The 17,052-nt window shown below is 33.7% G+C and overlaps 1 protein-coding gene across 1 annotated transcript in view; it reads right to left on the bottom strand.

The window, feature by feature from the left end:
* Positions 1-17,052, bottom strand: part of LOC150098865 (alpha-mannosidase 2-like) — a 300,659-nt gene that overhangs the window by 120,753 nt on the left and 162,854 nt on the right. The window contains exons 14-15 of the mRNA XM_090405066.1: positions 6,322-6,458; positions 3,867-3,963 (exon numbers count right to left, since the gene is read on the bottom strand). Of these exons, the coding sequence (XP_090261192.1) occupies positions 3,867-3,963; positions 6,322-6,458 (234 nt within the window). The remainder of the gene's footprint in view (positions 1-3,866; positions 3,964-6,321; positions 6,459-17,052) is intronic.

Raw genomic sequence — 17,052 nt, 5'->3', positions numbered from 1 at the left:
TTAACTCTGCTAATATTATTATTATTATTATTATTACATAACACCTCCATGGAATCCAAAGACTCATCAAGGGAGGACACCTACTCTACAACTCTCCATCTCTACCAACTGCAACTACCTTCATCTACATTAATGCCATCTACTGCCGATCATCACCACTAGTATTTGCACAGACAATCACAAGCATCCATGCCAATGGCAAGATTTGAACCCACAGCCTTTTGGCTGGAGAGCAGACATGCTAACCACATGGTCAACCAGCCCAGCTGGATTATTATTATTATTATATAATAATAATCCTTATAAAAAAAAAGCTGATATATTCAAAGAACTGAAGATTTTTTTTTTTTTTTTTTGCAATTAGATTTACTTGCATTTTTTAAATAAACAGATAAATTAACATACAAGTAAATTCAAAAATCTCATAAGAATTTTAGGCAAATTGACAAGACAACAGCTCTAAAAAATTGCTTTTGGTTGAAAAAGATAATTTTATTCATTAAAATATGATAAACCTTGTACTAAATTCCTTATGATAATAAATTTTGTTAATCCCAATCATAGATAAAGTCAATAAAAAATGGTAAAGTTATCTTTGATATTTGAGAACTTATTAATTATCCTGTCGGGACTGAGTGGTGTATTAATTACAGCAATACCTCGCACAGTCCGGGTAATCGTTTCCACCGATATCCCAGAACCAATTTTTTTTTGGAACCAATGATAATTGGTTCCAAAAAAAAAAAAAATATTCTCCCTGTTTTTCGATAAATAAAACGAGATTAATAAATTCAAATGTCTTTATCAAAAATAATCAAACAAAAAATACATGTTTTTTGTAATTATTTTTTTTATTCTCTAAAAATTGCAATATCGATGTCTGCACATTTTTCTTTTTTGTTTTTTTCTCTTCATACATTTCTTTATAGCAAAGAAATGCATTGTTTATCAGTCGGTGAATTGTAAGGCTATGTTCAATATTGGAATCAACTTCCATAATATGCTCTGACAAGGTTTCAACCATTCCGATAATTTTTTGATAGTTGTTCAGCTCTTAATGGCAGGCACTTCGACACAGTCGTCATTGTCTAAGTTGTCCTCCCGCTCTTCGTAAGTTTGTTGTTCATCCATGTTAATAAGTGTTTCATTATCCAGATCATTAGTGTTAGATTCAATGCACCCAATTACATTGACAGAATCTAACTCTTTGAAACCAAGTTTCCACTATGTTATTAGTGACTTCAAGAAAATGAGTTTCAAAACCAATGAAATCATTTGCGCAATGTGATATGATATGTTTCCATACTGCTCTCATATTGCTTGCCGTTAATTCATGCCATGCTTCGCCCATATTTTTGATAACGTTTCTGCTGTTGTAGCTCTTCCAAAATTCCGTTAAAGTAGCTAATTTTCTCCTGTTGTAGCTTTTATGGCTTGCAAAAAAGTGCGGAGCAAATAATAGGTCTTAAATGTCGCAATGACACCGTGATCCATTGGTTGGATCACCTACGTCGTATTTGGTGGAAGAAAAGTTATTTGTACATTTTCATTTAAATCACAAAGACCAGTCGGATGACCAGGGGCATTATCTAAGATCAATAAAATCTTAAAATCTAATCCTTTTTCTCTGCAATAACGTTCTGTTGTAGAGCAAAAATAGTTGGTGAACCAATCCTCAAATAAAATTCTTGTGACCCATGCTTTCTTATTTGAACGCCACAACACTGGGAGATTATTTTTTGATACATTTTTAAGCGCTCTAGGATTTTCTGCAAAGTACACAAGCATCAGTTTTAATTTGAAATCCCCTACTGCATTTCCACCTAATAACAGTATGAGATGGTCTTTTGAAATTTTATATCCAGGGCATGACACTTTTCATTGGCTGCTATAAAAGTGCATGATGGCAACTTTTTTCAGAATAATCCTGTTTCATTTTCTGCAAAATACACAAGCATCGGTTTTAATTTGAAATCCCCTACTGCATTTCCACCTAATAACAGTGTGAGATGGTCTTTTGAAATTTTATATCCAGGGCATGACACTTTTCATTGGCTGCTATAAAAGTGTGCGATGGCAACTTTTTTCAGAATAATCGTGTTTCATCAACGTTAAATATTTGTTCATCTTTGTAGCCACCTTTTTGTATGATTTCACTCAATTCCTTCGGATATCTTAAAGCAGCCTCTTTATCTGCAATGACAGATTCACCAACAATACGAACATTGTGAATACCAGTTCATTGCTTAAAATGAAAAACCACCCACGACTTGCTGTAAAATTTTCACTAGTTCCCTCACCTTCGTTTTCTATATCATCAATAGTCTTCAAGTCATTGTAAAGACTTAATGCTTTGGCTTGAATTTCCATTTGACTAAGCAGAACTCACTTTTGAGTTAAGTCTTCGATCTATTATCCATATGGATAATAGATCCATATTTACAATTCGAATGCTTTTAGTTTTAGTCACTATTTTTGATAAATAAGAAGTCGTAGCCAACCTTGTGATTTGTACTGATCTTTTTTTTTGATAAGTTTTTGAACTGATGACTCATCCATTCCTTTTTCATGGCCTATTTTAGCAAAGGATGCACCTTCTTCATGAAGCGTGATTATATTGACCTTTTGTTCTAAAGTGAGCCATTTACGTTTCTTAGTGACAGAATCAATTTTACGTTTTCTTTTTGCACTCATTATGTAGTTTTTTTTTAAATGGGATTAAAATTTAATTATCACAAATTCAACATTAAAGTTCACAAACGTCCACTGCTTACTCGTACTATACATTGCTTACACATTAAGATGTTGAACATAATGCCACGTTTACATTTTCGCCGAGTCTAGGTACATACATATACAACAGGGAACCCCTCAAAAAAATTGAAATATCATATCGCATAACTTTAAAACCACACAAAAAGAGACTCGACTGTATAAAGGGAAAAAACTGAACATTTATGTATAAAAAAAATAATTTTGTGTACTAATTTTTTAGGATTTAAAACTAGACTATAGTGAATCCAGATTGATCGAAGCCGGACTATGCGAGGTATTGCTGTACATTATAAAAATTAATGATATAAATAAGCACACGACATCTGTTTCATGGGAACTACATATCTAGTAGTTATGTAACACTGAATTTCTATGAAGTCTTGGTGTTCTTTGCAGAGATATATCTGCCTAACTAATTTAACTATCATTGACAATACTGTTTGCTTTTTTTTTTAATTTATTAAAACTACTCAATACATGATGTCTGAAAAAACTTCTGATTGTTATTTTTATGTACACCTATAGTACATTAGTAGAGTGGGTGGGCCAAAGTTATTTTGTTTTTATTTTTTAAAACTTGTTTATTATTTACCATTTACTAATTTTCTAATATAATATAATTTACTAATTACTATTATTATATATATATATATATAATTCAGAAACTCTGCCTTAGAGACCAAACATGGAACGTTTGCAAGCCATTTCAGGCCTCTAATAAATGGGAGGATGGTATCACACAGGCGATGAAGCTCATCTTCCACATTTCACAAACATTCACAGCTATAGCTGGATTCAAACCTATGTTGGCTGGAGAGCAGATATTTAACCACTTGGTGAATCAGGCCAGCAATTATTAATGCAAGGTCAGGCCATGTCTTGTGCTTTATTTTTTACTAGTCAGCACAATATACACCCAGACATGAAGGTGATAATGACACGTTGTAATGATTTATTATACTATATGAATATACTGGATTCGATGCATCCAGTTAAGAGTAAATTTTAAGTATATTTCATATTTATATTAAACTGGAAATTGTTAAAAACATGAACATTCTAATTGTGCAAAATTCAAAAAGATTCCTCACCCTTAGCATTCCATCAGCACCTGAAAATACAGCAGTAAGAAATGGTGTTTGAATTGAAAATTCTTGAGGAGCTGGCAGCTGTCTCATAACAAAATCTCTATAAGAAAAAGTTTTAAATAAATAAAACACAATACTACTATAATTTCTATAAGTTGTCATCTCAACAGGAATAAAAAATTACAACCTATTAACCAAACTACCACTTGAACAAAGCCGATAAAAAAAATTAAATTATCTTTACATTTATATTGCAAAATTCTTCCCAGCCAGTTCATTTCACTTTAGTAGATTTAAAATTTAAATGCATTTCTTTATGTATGACTTATAATATTTAATATGTTCACACCAAGCACCATACAAGTTGTAATTTGCTACTTGTCAATTGGCATGATGCAAAAATCAGCTCATACTTCTGGTTTGCTATCTGTAGGGCACATATTGAATCAAGTAGGCTTTCTAGAGAAATTAAAATTGTTAGAATGGAAAAGGCTTTCTGTTATACAATACACTAATAATTAATTAATTCACTGCAATCCACTGTACCATCTCCACAAACTTCACATAAAACATTAAGAATCTCAAGTTGGATTTTTCCACATATGATATCAATTTTTGATACAAGAATGCTAGTCACTGTATAATATTCAACCTGAGTCACTGAAATCTGGCAAATATCAGCCTAAAATTAAATAAAATAAAATAAAAAATCATCTAATGCCTTTTATTCCCTTATAGGGAGTAGGCAAGGCCATTTTAGTCCTGTCTGACTTTTGGAGACTGAGTAAGCAGTTCAATTTCCATCGGTAGTCAATCAGAGATAGCTAGCTGGCCCAAAACTATCACTAATTATAAGCAGCAAACAATGAAGAGACTGGCAAGCATTTGCTGCCATTTGTTAATGTCAAATAAACAAATGCAGAGAAAGGCTCCTTGATAGAATTTTCCTATTTATACAGTAGAAAAATACTATCAAGAGAATTAAATACAATTTGAGAATATTTTGCATTTCTCAATCTTCAGATACTTAAAAAAAAAAAAATCTATAGTTATTTTCAGATTCAAAGTTTGAATCTGAAATTGAAAATACATATAAAACACATTATTAGCCACAAAGTAAATGAATTTGAATCATATGAATCTTTTCTGTGGTATTAGTAATTGTCACCTTGGTCTGTTAAATTTAAACTCTTGAAAATTGTTTTTAAGAATATGTTTCTTTCTGTCTGATTGCTGAACAAATGATGATTTCATTTCATATGGGATCAGTTAGTTCAAGGTTAGGTTTTAGCTAAGGTTTACTGGCAACTGACTCCTTAGATTTTTCGGAGTAGCAATTACCTGTCCTGATGTCAGAAGGAAAAAAAGTTAGTAACTTTATTTTCTCTCTTAGCATAGTGAGAAAATCAAAGAAAATAAAGTTGACACCACTTTATCAGAGTATGAAGTCTTAAGTGTTTTAGAGGTTAAAAGGAAACGATCTAGATAAATTTTGTTTAGATGGTTTTTTTTTTTTTTTGTAAACTTTGAATTAAAATGGCTTTCAATTAAATGGAACTAAATAGCGTGCATTTGATTTCAGCAGATGGCCAAATCGAGCCTACCTCAAATGTTATGAGACTGCTTCAAATAATTTGATATTGAATTAACTCTCTTTCTTCTTTCTCTCTTGTAGTCCTAAATGGACTGTTGGGTCACTCATGGCTGGTAGGTGATAATCTTTGTTAACCTCCTCCAGTCATCTCGGTCTCTTGTTCTTGATGTCAGTTGAGAAAGGGTGGAATTTGTCCATTTTTTGATGTTATCAGTCCATTTCAATGAAGGTCAGCTGCTAAACATTGATCCCGGAATGATTCCTTCTAGTGCTTGCTTTGGAATGCTATTAGCCCTCTCCACATGTCTGAACCATTTCATCTGTCTTCTTCTGATGACTGTCAGAATATTTTCCTTTTTCTCCAGTCTATCGAATCAGTCAGTTTTTGGACATTTTCATTGGTTTCGTGAGTGGTATAGGGAATTCTCAAAAGTCTTCTGTAAGTTTTCATTTCAAAAGACAGAAGTTTCCTCTCATCTTCCCTCAATAAAGTCCAGGTCTCACAACCATACAAGAGGAGTCTTAGTCTGGTTGTGATTGCTATTCTGTTATCTCCCCACAATGGTTTTAACTTATGTAGGGCCACGGTTGCCTTGGCAATTCGGTAGTTAATGTCGGTTTCTGAGCGACCATCTTGACTCAACGTGCTTCCTAGATAAGTGAACTAAGTGAACTTCCTAGATAAGTGAATTAACTAAGTTTTGATATATTCATTTTGAAATGACGGAAATAAAATTGGGCATACCATTTTTAACTTTAGTAAATTTATTTCTTTTTTTATTAATCTCACATACAAGAGGTTACAGAACATAGAATATATTAACAACACATAATTAAAATTTAAATAAGGAAAGTAATATATACCTGTTATCAGATTGGATATCCGAATTGTAGAAAGTAATAGTTGCCTTACTGCTACTGCTGCTTAAACCTATATCCTGAACCAAATGAACTGTATAAACAGCTAATCCCAATGCTGCTATTTCAGCTAGAAATGCAAGCTAAAAAGGGGAGGAAAAAATAATAGACATACAGATATACTCCATTATCTGTCAAGGATGCATGAGTGAAAAGTGCAACAAGTACCAAATTAACAGAAAGTGAGGCAATTTTTCTCACAAGAATTAACATAATAAAGTAGATGAATACAAAGATATATAAGGTGAATGTAATTCAAGAATATAGTGGCACTACATAACAATTCAAACACTTTCATTTGTATCAACCCCATAACCCTCTAAAATATTTAAAAAAATATTTTTCATCATCATCAAACTCACGACATTTACCCTCAGGGAGTGTACAGGATATTATGATAGTACTATATGAAAAAGTTATATCATTACTAACTTCTAATAAACAATTTTCACCAGACTAATCTGTTATCTGTCAAGACTACAATATTATCAGATATTATACTAGACATGTTTAAATCACTGTTCACTGTCTTCTAAGATGCTTTTTACTATATCAATCCACCTAGATCTTAGTCTTCCTCTAGGTCTTTTTCTTACCAACCTGGCAAAGAACACTTATTCTGCTAATCTTTCCTCTCATTCTGTTTAAGTGGCCATTCCACATGAGATTATCTCTGCTAACACATTCTTGAATACTAACAATGTCAAGGTCTTTCTTAATATCCTCATTTTTAATATGAAACTGCCATTGATGCCATTGTTCACTCCACTAATCTTTCTCAGAACTCTCATATCAGAAGTCTCCAAGTCTTTGATCAAGTGTTTTATTTCTAACCCAGCTCTTAGATCCATAAGTTACAATTGGTTTGAATACTGTCTTGTTACAGCTAATTTATTCCATATAAATTTATTCAGTTGACTTCCTACCATACCAGCTTTGTTGATTCTGTTGTCTATTTTCATATTAAATTTACCATCTTCACTAAAAACTGTGTGCCAAATTACCAGAAATGTTTTACTTGTTTTATAGGTTCTCCATTCAGGATACAGCTGATGTTGTCAGTGTTCCTATTTTCATTGTCTTTGTATTTTTTATTGTTGATTTTTATAACAAATTTACTAAGCAGTTATTCAATTTAGTCAGGGAATTGTGCAGACTTGTGCTTATTCAGAAGTATATCATTGTCTGCATAAAGTAAAGAGCTCAGATTAACATTTCAAATTTTGATATCAGGTCTAATACCAATTTCCTCCATAGTGTGATTTAATATGGATGATAAATAACAGTGGAAATAATGTGTACCTTACTCACACTTGCTTTAACATCAAACCATCTTCCTATACCTAATTCAATTCAAACTACTGACATACAACTCAAAAAAAAAAAAAAAAAAAAAAAAAAAAAAAAAAAAAAAAAAAAAAAAAAAAAAAGCATTTTGAACAGCTTTCTTCTTGGCACTTTGTTATATTCCTTTACCAATTCTACAAAAACTTAAATACAGATCCTTGTTATACTGTTATACTAGGCATGTTTAAACCGAGCTTTTGCTATAAAAACTTATTGCTCATTTTACATTTTAAGCACAGCCCCCTCTACTGGCGATACGTTTCTTCCATTGTTGGAATGCTTCCTGGAACGCACAATTTTCTTATCACATGGAAATGAAGTCCTTTCAAAGTGGCAAGATGGTAAGTGGGCATCTTGCCACTTTGATGATGAATATAAATGATGTTATCTATATTCATCAAATAATGATGAATATAGATGATGGATAACAGTGGAGATAATGTGCACCCTTACTCACACCTGCTTTAACATCAAACCATCTTCCTATACCTAATTCAATTCAAACTGCTGACATACAACTCAAAAAAAAAAAAGCATTTTGAACAGCTTTCTTCTTGGCACTTTGTCATATTCCTTTACCAGTGCTACAAAAACTTAAATACAGATCCTTGTTATACTAGGCTGGTTTAAACCGAGCTTTTGCTATAAAAACTTATTGCTCATTTTACATTTTAAGCACTGTCCCCTTCAAGTAGCCCCTCTACTGGCGATACAATGTTTCTTCCATTGTTGGAATGCTTCCTGGAACACAATTTTCTTATCACATGGAAATGAAGTCCCTTCAAAGTGGCAAGATGGTTAAGCAATGCCTACTCCGTCAGCAATTTCTCAGACAGTTAAACGATGATTTCCACAAATCACAGGATGAATTCTCTTGACATGGTTGTCCAGAGCCTGGGATCTTCATCAACCAATGTTCTGCCCTTTTTAAAATGCTTAAACCACTCATAACACTGCATTCAGCTTATACAGTCCTCTCTGTATGCTTGGTTAAGCAATTAAAATGTCTCAGTAAAACCTTTACCACGTTTGCAGCAAAATTTCGCACACACACACAAAGAGTTTGTTCTTCAAGCTCTTTTATTGTAACTTTGTCACTAAAGCAACGAACAGCTTGTGCAAGTGCTCAACTTCAGTGGATATGACTCAATGATGTAACTTAAGTTTTGTGGGTGTGCTCAGTAGTTGCAGCGTGCTCTCTGTGATGGTTGGCATGCTATTTAAAAAATTCAGTCTTTTTTTTTTTTTTTTTAATATGCCTCATATTCACATAATATCGACAATTTATCTTAAAGTGAAAATCTGATTCTGACAACTTGATTTGGTCTGCATCAAGTTTGTTCTTCTCCGAGCTTCCCTTCCCCAATTTTCCTTAACCATACCTCAAATATACATGCATAAATCTTACCAGGAATACTCAGTAGGGAAATTCTCACAGAAATTCTGCAATTCTCACAGATGCATTTCATTTTTATTTCCTTTTTATAAATGGGTACTATGAGAACTCTACTCCAATCATCTGGAATAATTCGACCCTCTGACCAGGCCTTCTGAATTATGATGTGTAGCCACTGTAAAACTTTTACACTTCCGCATATGAGTATTTCTGGTCGAACAATTCTAGCTGCTTTCCCATATTTCAGGTTCTTAATGGCTTTTTCTACTTCAAGTATTGATATTCATTTCTGATTGCATTCCTGCTGAGTGTTTTCTAACATCATTGTGTCACTGCTTTTTTTTTCTCTTTTTTTTTTTTTTTGCACTCTTTCAAACTATAATAAGGTTAGTTTAATCCTTTATCCAAGTGTGAGCAAACAAAGTTTGCACCTGAAAGTATCTTCAGGACTGGGTAAGGCAGTACAACACCGGGCAACTCGTTGCAAAGGTGGAGAAAGCTCTCATCACTCCTATTTCAGTATCTCCCAAAATGCAAAGCACATCTCCTTGCGGATATGTGTAATGCTATGCATTAAGGCAAGGGCCACTACCCATACCAGTTTCGACCTTTATTGAGGTCTCGTCAGTGGGATGAAGATTTCACAACTTTAACGCTCTTCATCCCTTGAATCTTCTTGTTACATAAACCAATGATTATACTGTTTTGTTCGTAATATTTTAAAATGTAACTAGTTCACTCCATTAAGTTACTTATTCGGTCAATTCCTTGACAGTAAAGAATTAATCTGATGATGTCCCATCATCGGTTCAAAGAAACCATATTGTACCTCTGGAGTTTATTTTGGCTGCAAAGTAAATTTACATGAGAGGTCTTTATATGGCTAAGGAAAAGAAGCTTCGTCACTATAGCTAGGAAGACTAAGAGTATGAACTAGTTATGAGGCTTCATTTCCTCAACTATTACACACATATCCGCAAGGAGATGTGCTTTGCATTATGGGAGATACTGAGATAGGAGTGATGACAGCTTTCTCCACCTTTGCAATGAGTTTCCCGGTGTTGTACTACCTTACCCCAGTCCTGAAGATACTTTCAGGCACAAACTTTGTTTGCTGACACTTGGATAAAGGATTAAACTAAACTTATTATAGTCTAACCAAGTGAAAAATAAACTCTCAACTCTTTCAAACTAATTACTCCATACATCAAGAATGTCTATCTCCAGTTTTATTATCATCTTTCAAACACTTCCAAAATATTTTGCCATCTTGCTGATATTCATTTTCTATGTTCTTACCAAAGTCTTCCCATGACTTTTGTTCAGCTAGTTTTACAGTGCTTCACTTTCTTCCATTTTTTCTCTGTATTCTCTAAGAGCACAAGCTGACTTACTTGACAGGAACTTTTGATATATTTTCTTCTTTTCCTTGACTGCCTCTAATTTCCTGAGTCCACCATGGAGTCTGGATTTTTCTATCCTTGCAGACGACCTCACCATATGTTTCTCTCTAGCTCAATGTTTTTTTCAGTGTTTGCCAACGAATCTCCAAGGTTTAGTTTTTGTTTTCAAACTCTCATTTTTTCTTGAATAACGTTTGTTTGTGTATTTAAGTCTACAGTTCCCTTCCCCTCTGAAAGTTGCCCAACTTTGATTCAGTTTTAAACATACTTATGCCAATCTGGTACTTATTCGATTATTCTACTAGTTGCATTTCTTTTTAATTGATTTTTGAAAGCAGTATTAAACCTGATATCAAAATTGGAGATGTTAATCTCAGCTGTTCTCTTTATGCAGATGATGCCATCATCATCATCACATTCCTGATATATATATACATTCAAGGGGTGTACAAGAAAAGATGCAGATGATGTTATACTCCTAAATAAATCTAGAACAAGTCTTCAGAATTCCTTGACCAAATTGAATAACTGCTGTAATAAATTTGGTATGAAAATCAGCATTAAAAGACAAAGACGATGAAAATAGGCAGAAACATTGAAAACATCAACTGCATCCTGAATGTGGAATCTAAAGAACAAGTAAAACATTTCATCTATTTAGGCACAATTTTTAGTGAAGACAACAATTAAATATGGAAATACTCAACAGAATTTGTAAAGCTGGTATGGTAGGAAGTCAGCTGAATTAATTTATATCGAATAAAGGAGAAATTAGTCAAAACACTGAACTAGCTGTATACAAGACAGTGTTCAAACCAATTTTAACTTGTGGGTCTGAGAGCTGGGTTAAAAATAAAACTTTTGATCAAAGATTGGAGACAACAGATATGAAAGTCCTGAGAAAGATTAGGGGACTGAACAAGTGGCAGTATAACAAGAATGGCAGTATCATATTAAAAACAAGGGTATTCGGAAAGAACTTGACAATGTTAGCATTCAGGAATGTGTTAGCAGAGATGATCTCATGTGGAATGGCCAATTAAACAGAATGGGAGAGGAAAGATCATTAAACAATCGTTCTTAGCCAGGATAGCAGGAAAACAATCCAAAAGAAGACCAAGATGTAAATGGATTAAACAATAAAAAGTGCCTTAGAAGATAGAAATATAAGATATGATAATGCTGGAATTTTGACAGATAACATGCTAATCTAGAGGAAAATTGTTCATAGGAAGTTAGCAATGATGTACCTTTTCATGTAGTACTATCATAACATCCTGTACACCCAGGAAGATATGTTAGGAATTTGATAATGAGAAATATTTTTCTAGATTTAATATACATAACAGTAATTTAACTCTGACAATGATGACTACTGTCAGTGGTTTGCTTTTATACAGTCTTCTTAGTGCTTTTAGTAGATCTATACACAACATTATTTTTTTAACTAAGAAAACCATCTAAATCATCAAATTTAAACAAAAACCACAAAGCACTGTAAACAATGTCACTGTTTGCAGGGTTTGTGGGTTTTAATTGGATAATTCATATCCAGTGAGCTGTTAAATCTTGAATGAAAGGTTCATTCAAGATTTTATGTTCATTCAATATTTTACAATATTTTATATTTTAAAACATTTCATTCAAATTTAACAGGTACAAAAAAAAAATTTCGGGAGAAAATGCTTGTATATAGGTATAAGTGAAATTGTTAACAGAAGTAATGAAATAATCATTTAATTGTAAATTCTCCTATGTATTATATTGTTAAGTGTCCTTGTAAAACCGATAAGGGTTGGAATTTAGTGAAAGTTATGTTAACATGAGAAAGTTAGATCTAAGTATACAACGAGATAATCGGCTTAAAGAAATGACCCCAGGCAGTCAAGTACGTGAGGTCCAAGTTGAGCGCGTGGAGAATGCAATGAGGAGAGAATGGTATGGTACCGGCCGGAAAAGAGTGACATAAGAGGGAGACCAGCTCAGCAAAGATATATAGAGCTTGGCGACGCCAACTCGAGGGCTCTCTCCTTTTTTTTTTGTTCGGGATTACTGTTCCAGTCATTCCTGGAGAAGTTGCATGACAGCGGTTGAAAAGAACGATGTCCAGTGGCAGCCATGCAGCCAGATAGCGATCCAGTGCAGACATAATCATCGGTACAGCGGAAAAGCCAGCGCAAACCGATCAATATGCAGAACTACGTGGACTGAACCTGGCAGAGCAGCTTCGCCCACATTGGAAAGAGTGATTCGTGATCGTAATCACTAGTTTGTCCTACCTGAAGACAACTGAAGGTAAGAGAGGGTAACAAGCCGTGTGAATTTTTCGGGAGATCGAGAGAAAAGGCAAGAGAGATTCTGATGCTCGGTAATATAGAAACTATTCAATTCCTTTGTATGCAAGAAACAGTTAGTGTACAAATTTGTGCAGATATGGTCAGTGATTGAACTTACAAAACTGAACCAGGACTTGAGTATCTAATCAACGGTAGATTGTCTTAGCTCTGAGTAAGAATTCACGTACAGTGTGGTATTGAATTGCTAAAGTTTGTTATAGCCTGATAGTTCTTGAATCTAGAATAAGATAAATACTTGTACAAGAATGTTAGTTGAATAGGATCAAGTCAGAAATTTAACTGGTAATAGATATTGTCTCATATTGTTATGACTAGGTGTATTAAGGTTATGTCTGGTTAATCATTTTAAATTTTGTAGGAGAGATTCAGTTTTGTTAAGTGATCTTAATATTTGTACATCGTATTAGAGTAATGAATAAACCTTTCTTTTTCTTATCTAACAAATTGCCTGATCTGTGAACTCAATGCACCACTCATAAAAATAGAACCAGTGCGAATTAAATTGTGGGGATAGCTACGACTGCAGTAAGAGTAAAGATATACGAAGTTTTTTTGTAATTGGGAAATTTAATTGCTTGATTATCGAATAGTATGTCATTCTGAGTGTTAACTCCCTGACAAGGAAGATTCTCCTGTCTAAGAATTTGGATGCCGCAGCTTTAACAAACAAATTTTTCCATATTCTGACACAGAGTTAATTCCAGATTTGTATCAAAGAAATTTGGCTCTAGCCGTGTGCAAAGAAATTGCCCACAGCTAGAGCCAAATTTCTTTGATACAAATCTGGAATTAACTCTGTGTCAGTAGTGGTCACAGAGCGAAAAGGGTGAAAGCAAGCGCGAGAAATTATATCAAGTAATAGGGATATTCACTAAAGATAATAATCTTAAGTTTTACTAATAACAAATTATAAACACAACAAACACACACGCACACACACAAGGTAAGAATTTAAGATAAAGTAAAAAAAAAAAAGAGAGAAATTTAACAGAGCCAAGTTAAAGTATGTTATTATAGTAGAGTAAAATAGAAGAAAATATTTTTAATTTTTCAAGTATAATGTTTTCAAAATGCATTTTTTATTAAATAATAATATCTTGATTATTTCACACAAGTTTAATAACATGCGAGTGGTGAAGAATGAATTTCACTAATATAACACCGAATGCAAGGAAAAGCCACCCCTGAGATTTATTCATCTTTTTCAGGAATGCATTGGTCCTCTCCACTTTTTCTTTTTTCATCTGCCAATTAATTTTGATTTTTAATTCCTCAGTAATTTAACAAATCTTTTTAAGTTCATTGTATTAATACACAGTGTGCCCGTTAAGTAATAAGACAATGATTATTATAACGAAACAAAGAACTACATTTGGAATTGTCAATTAGACAGATTCAAAATAATATCCCTCCAACTCCACAAAAAGTTTACATCTCTCATATAGGTGTTCAAAGGCATGGTGCCTGAATAGGAACCTCCTTCAGTGTCTGTATATCACACCACATTGGATGTCCTCATTGTCGCTGAAGTGCTCCCCTTTCAAGGCACACTTCATCTTTTCGAAGAGGAAAAAGTTTGAGGGAGTCAAATCTGGCAAGTATGGGGGGAGGGATGTTTGGTAATACAGATTGACTTTGAAGCCAGAAACTGTTTCAAATGCAACAATGCGAGTACACTGTTGTGCAACAGAAACCAATTATTGTTGTGGAATAGTCCTTTCCTGACACATTGCATTACTCCTAAATAATACTGACCATTCACTGTGGTGCCCTCAGTAACAAATCATGATGAAAAAAACAATGACCATTGTTTTTACACATGATTTTGACCACTTGACTCTTCTGCTGGAGAGAAGATGTTCCATGCTCTGGCATTCCATTTCCAGATCAAACTGAAAATATCAACTTTCATCACCAGTGACAATTTTTTGTAACACATCATGATCTTGATCAACTGCATGGATGAAATTTTGACAACATGCAACCCTGTGCTCTCTCTCTCTGTGTTTGTGTATCAGCATGTGTAGCACAAACCTCAAACAAATCTTGTACAAATTCTGTGCAAAGATTAATCTGGCCATTTCCTTACCAACACCAAGATGTACAGCAAGTAACCTAGTAGTTATTCACCTCTTGGGCAACAATTTCCCTAGCTTTCGCCACATTTTCATTTGTCCATACAGAAACTGGCAGTCCACAGCATAGTTCATCCTCCAGCAACTCCCTCCCCTCTGTAAATGTTGAAAAACCAGCGGAACACCTGTGCATGACTCAGACAATCATCACCGCAATTTTTTTTTTTTTTTAGGTCTTGTACACTTCTGTAGCAGTTTTCCTTATTTATTAAAGTTTTATCATAATTCTTTGCTCCATGATGCAACGTCTGACACTCTCCACACTCACACATTCTTACTTCAACAGTTGCCACATAAAAACTGCTGTCACCTGATTTGAAAGTTGCACCTGCGATTACAACACACTCTAGCGGTCAAAACTATAAATGCATTTGTTACTTTTATTCGAAGGGTTGCCTGTAAAAAATCAATCTCATTACTTAATACACAGTGTATGCTAATTCTATTCTGATCTCTTTTCTATCCACTCATTTATTGCTTATAATTGGCATTCTTCATAAATTTCATTTTCATTCTGTCAAATTGTATCAAACTTATCTGTCATTTTTTGATGCTTCATTCTTATTCTCTCATTTCACATACATGTTAATATTGGCCAGACTGCTGATTTATATTCTTAATCTTTTTTTAACATTAATCAAATTATTAATATGTAACTTCAACTTCATAGGTGTACTATGATAGTAATAATGTAATCTTTTCATGTAATACTAACTTCTTAATGACACTTTTCTGCCAAAAGTAGTCTTATTCATCAAGACACCAGTGTCAAAATTATGTTGCAGTCTTCTAAGGCACTTCTAACGACACTAATCCACCTAGCTCTTCTTGTAGATCTTCTTTCTCTAGTCCTTGTAACTTTGCTAAATTTTCCTTTCCCATTCTGTTAATGTTACGATAGCACCTAAGATCAGCTCTGTTCACACACACATTCCTGAATGCTCAAGTTCCTTCCTAATAAATTCATTTTTAATGTTATTCTGCCATCTGCTTACTACCCTAATTTTTTTCAGAACTCTGGTTTACAGCCTTTGATCAACTGCTTTATTTCTAAGCTAGTTCTAGGATCAAGAAGTTAAAATTAGTTTCAACACAGTCTTGTATAAAACAATATTAGTGTTTTGAGCTTTCTCTTATTCCATATAAATTTATTCAGTTGACTCCATATTTAATTTGCCACTAAAACTTTATTAAAAAGTGTGCCAAAATAATTCAAATGTTTTACTTATTCTATAGGTTTCCTCATTCAGGATGCAGTTGATGTTTTCAATGTTAATGCCTATTTTCATAATTCCAGTCTTTATTTGGTATGAAAATCAACAACAGTATTAAAGCACTTTTAATGCAAGTGCCTTTTATAATGGTATCCATATAGATATAGAATGGAGATAATGTGCTCTCCCTTGTCTTATATCTGATCTCAGATCATCTTCTTGTATCCCCTTCAATCCCTGCTGCTTACTCAAATATAGATGAGTTTTTGTCCCCCCCCCCCCATTTTTATATACCATAAATGAGAGGAACAAGAACCTATAGCACATCAGTAACACGAGCAAGATGCAGATAAAGGTTATTGAGAAAGAAAAAACCTACTGATATTCTTCTTAAAGAACTGTAAGTTGAAACTGTTAGGAAACACATCATGGGGAAGGCTGTTCCATAGGACAGTAGTGGTGGAATAAACAAAGAATAGGAGAAGCAGGTTCAATGAGTTTGCTGTTGTACTGTAAAAGGATATTGAATAGCTGCTGCTGTTGTTTTAACAAGCCTAACAGCAAATGGCAGAATGATGTTTGCTAATTTAGAGCAGTGAATATGGAAGTATCTGTAGAAGAGACACAGAACTAAAACATTGCATCCGTGAGATAAAGGTGGAAGTGAGCCTATGAACTGAATTTCTCTGGACAACATCAAGAATTTTTAAGGTTTTAGATGCACTGTCCAAGTGTGTGAGTAGTATTCTAAAGGTGGGAAGATTTGGGATTTATATAGGGTTAATAGCTGGGCAGGACTGCATTTTACCAGTCCTGCCCAGCTAT

Source organism: Typopeltis vanoorti, chromosome 15 (genome assembly GCF_054136105.1).
Source record: "Typopeltis vanoorti isolate ZY-2024b chromosome 15, IOZ_Tvanoo_1.0, whole genome shotgun sequence".
Classification (NCBI taxonomy): Eukaryota; Metazoa; Arthropoda; class Arachnida; order Uropygi; family Thelyphonidae; genus Typopeltis; species Typopeltis vanoorti.
The sequence above is the reverse complement of the archived record's forward strand: the minus strand, read 5'-3'. Positions and strand labels throughout refer to the sequence as shown.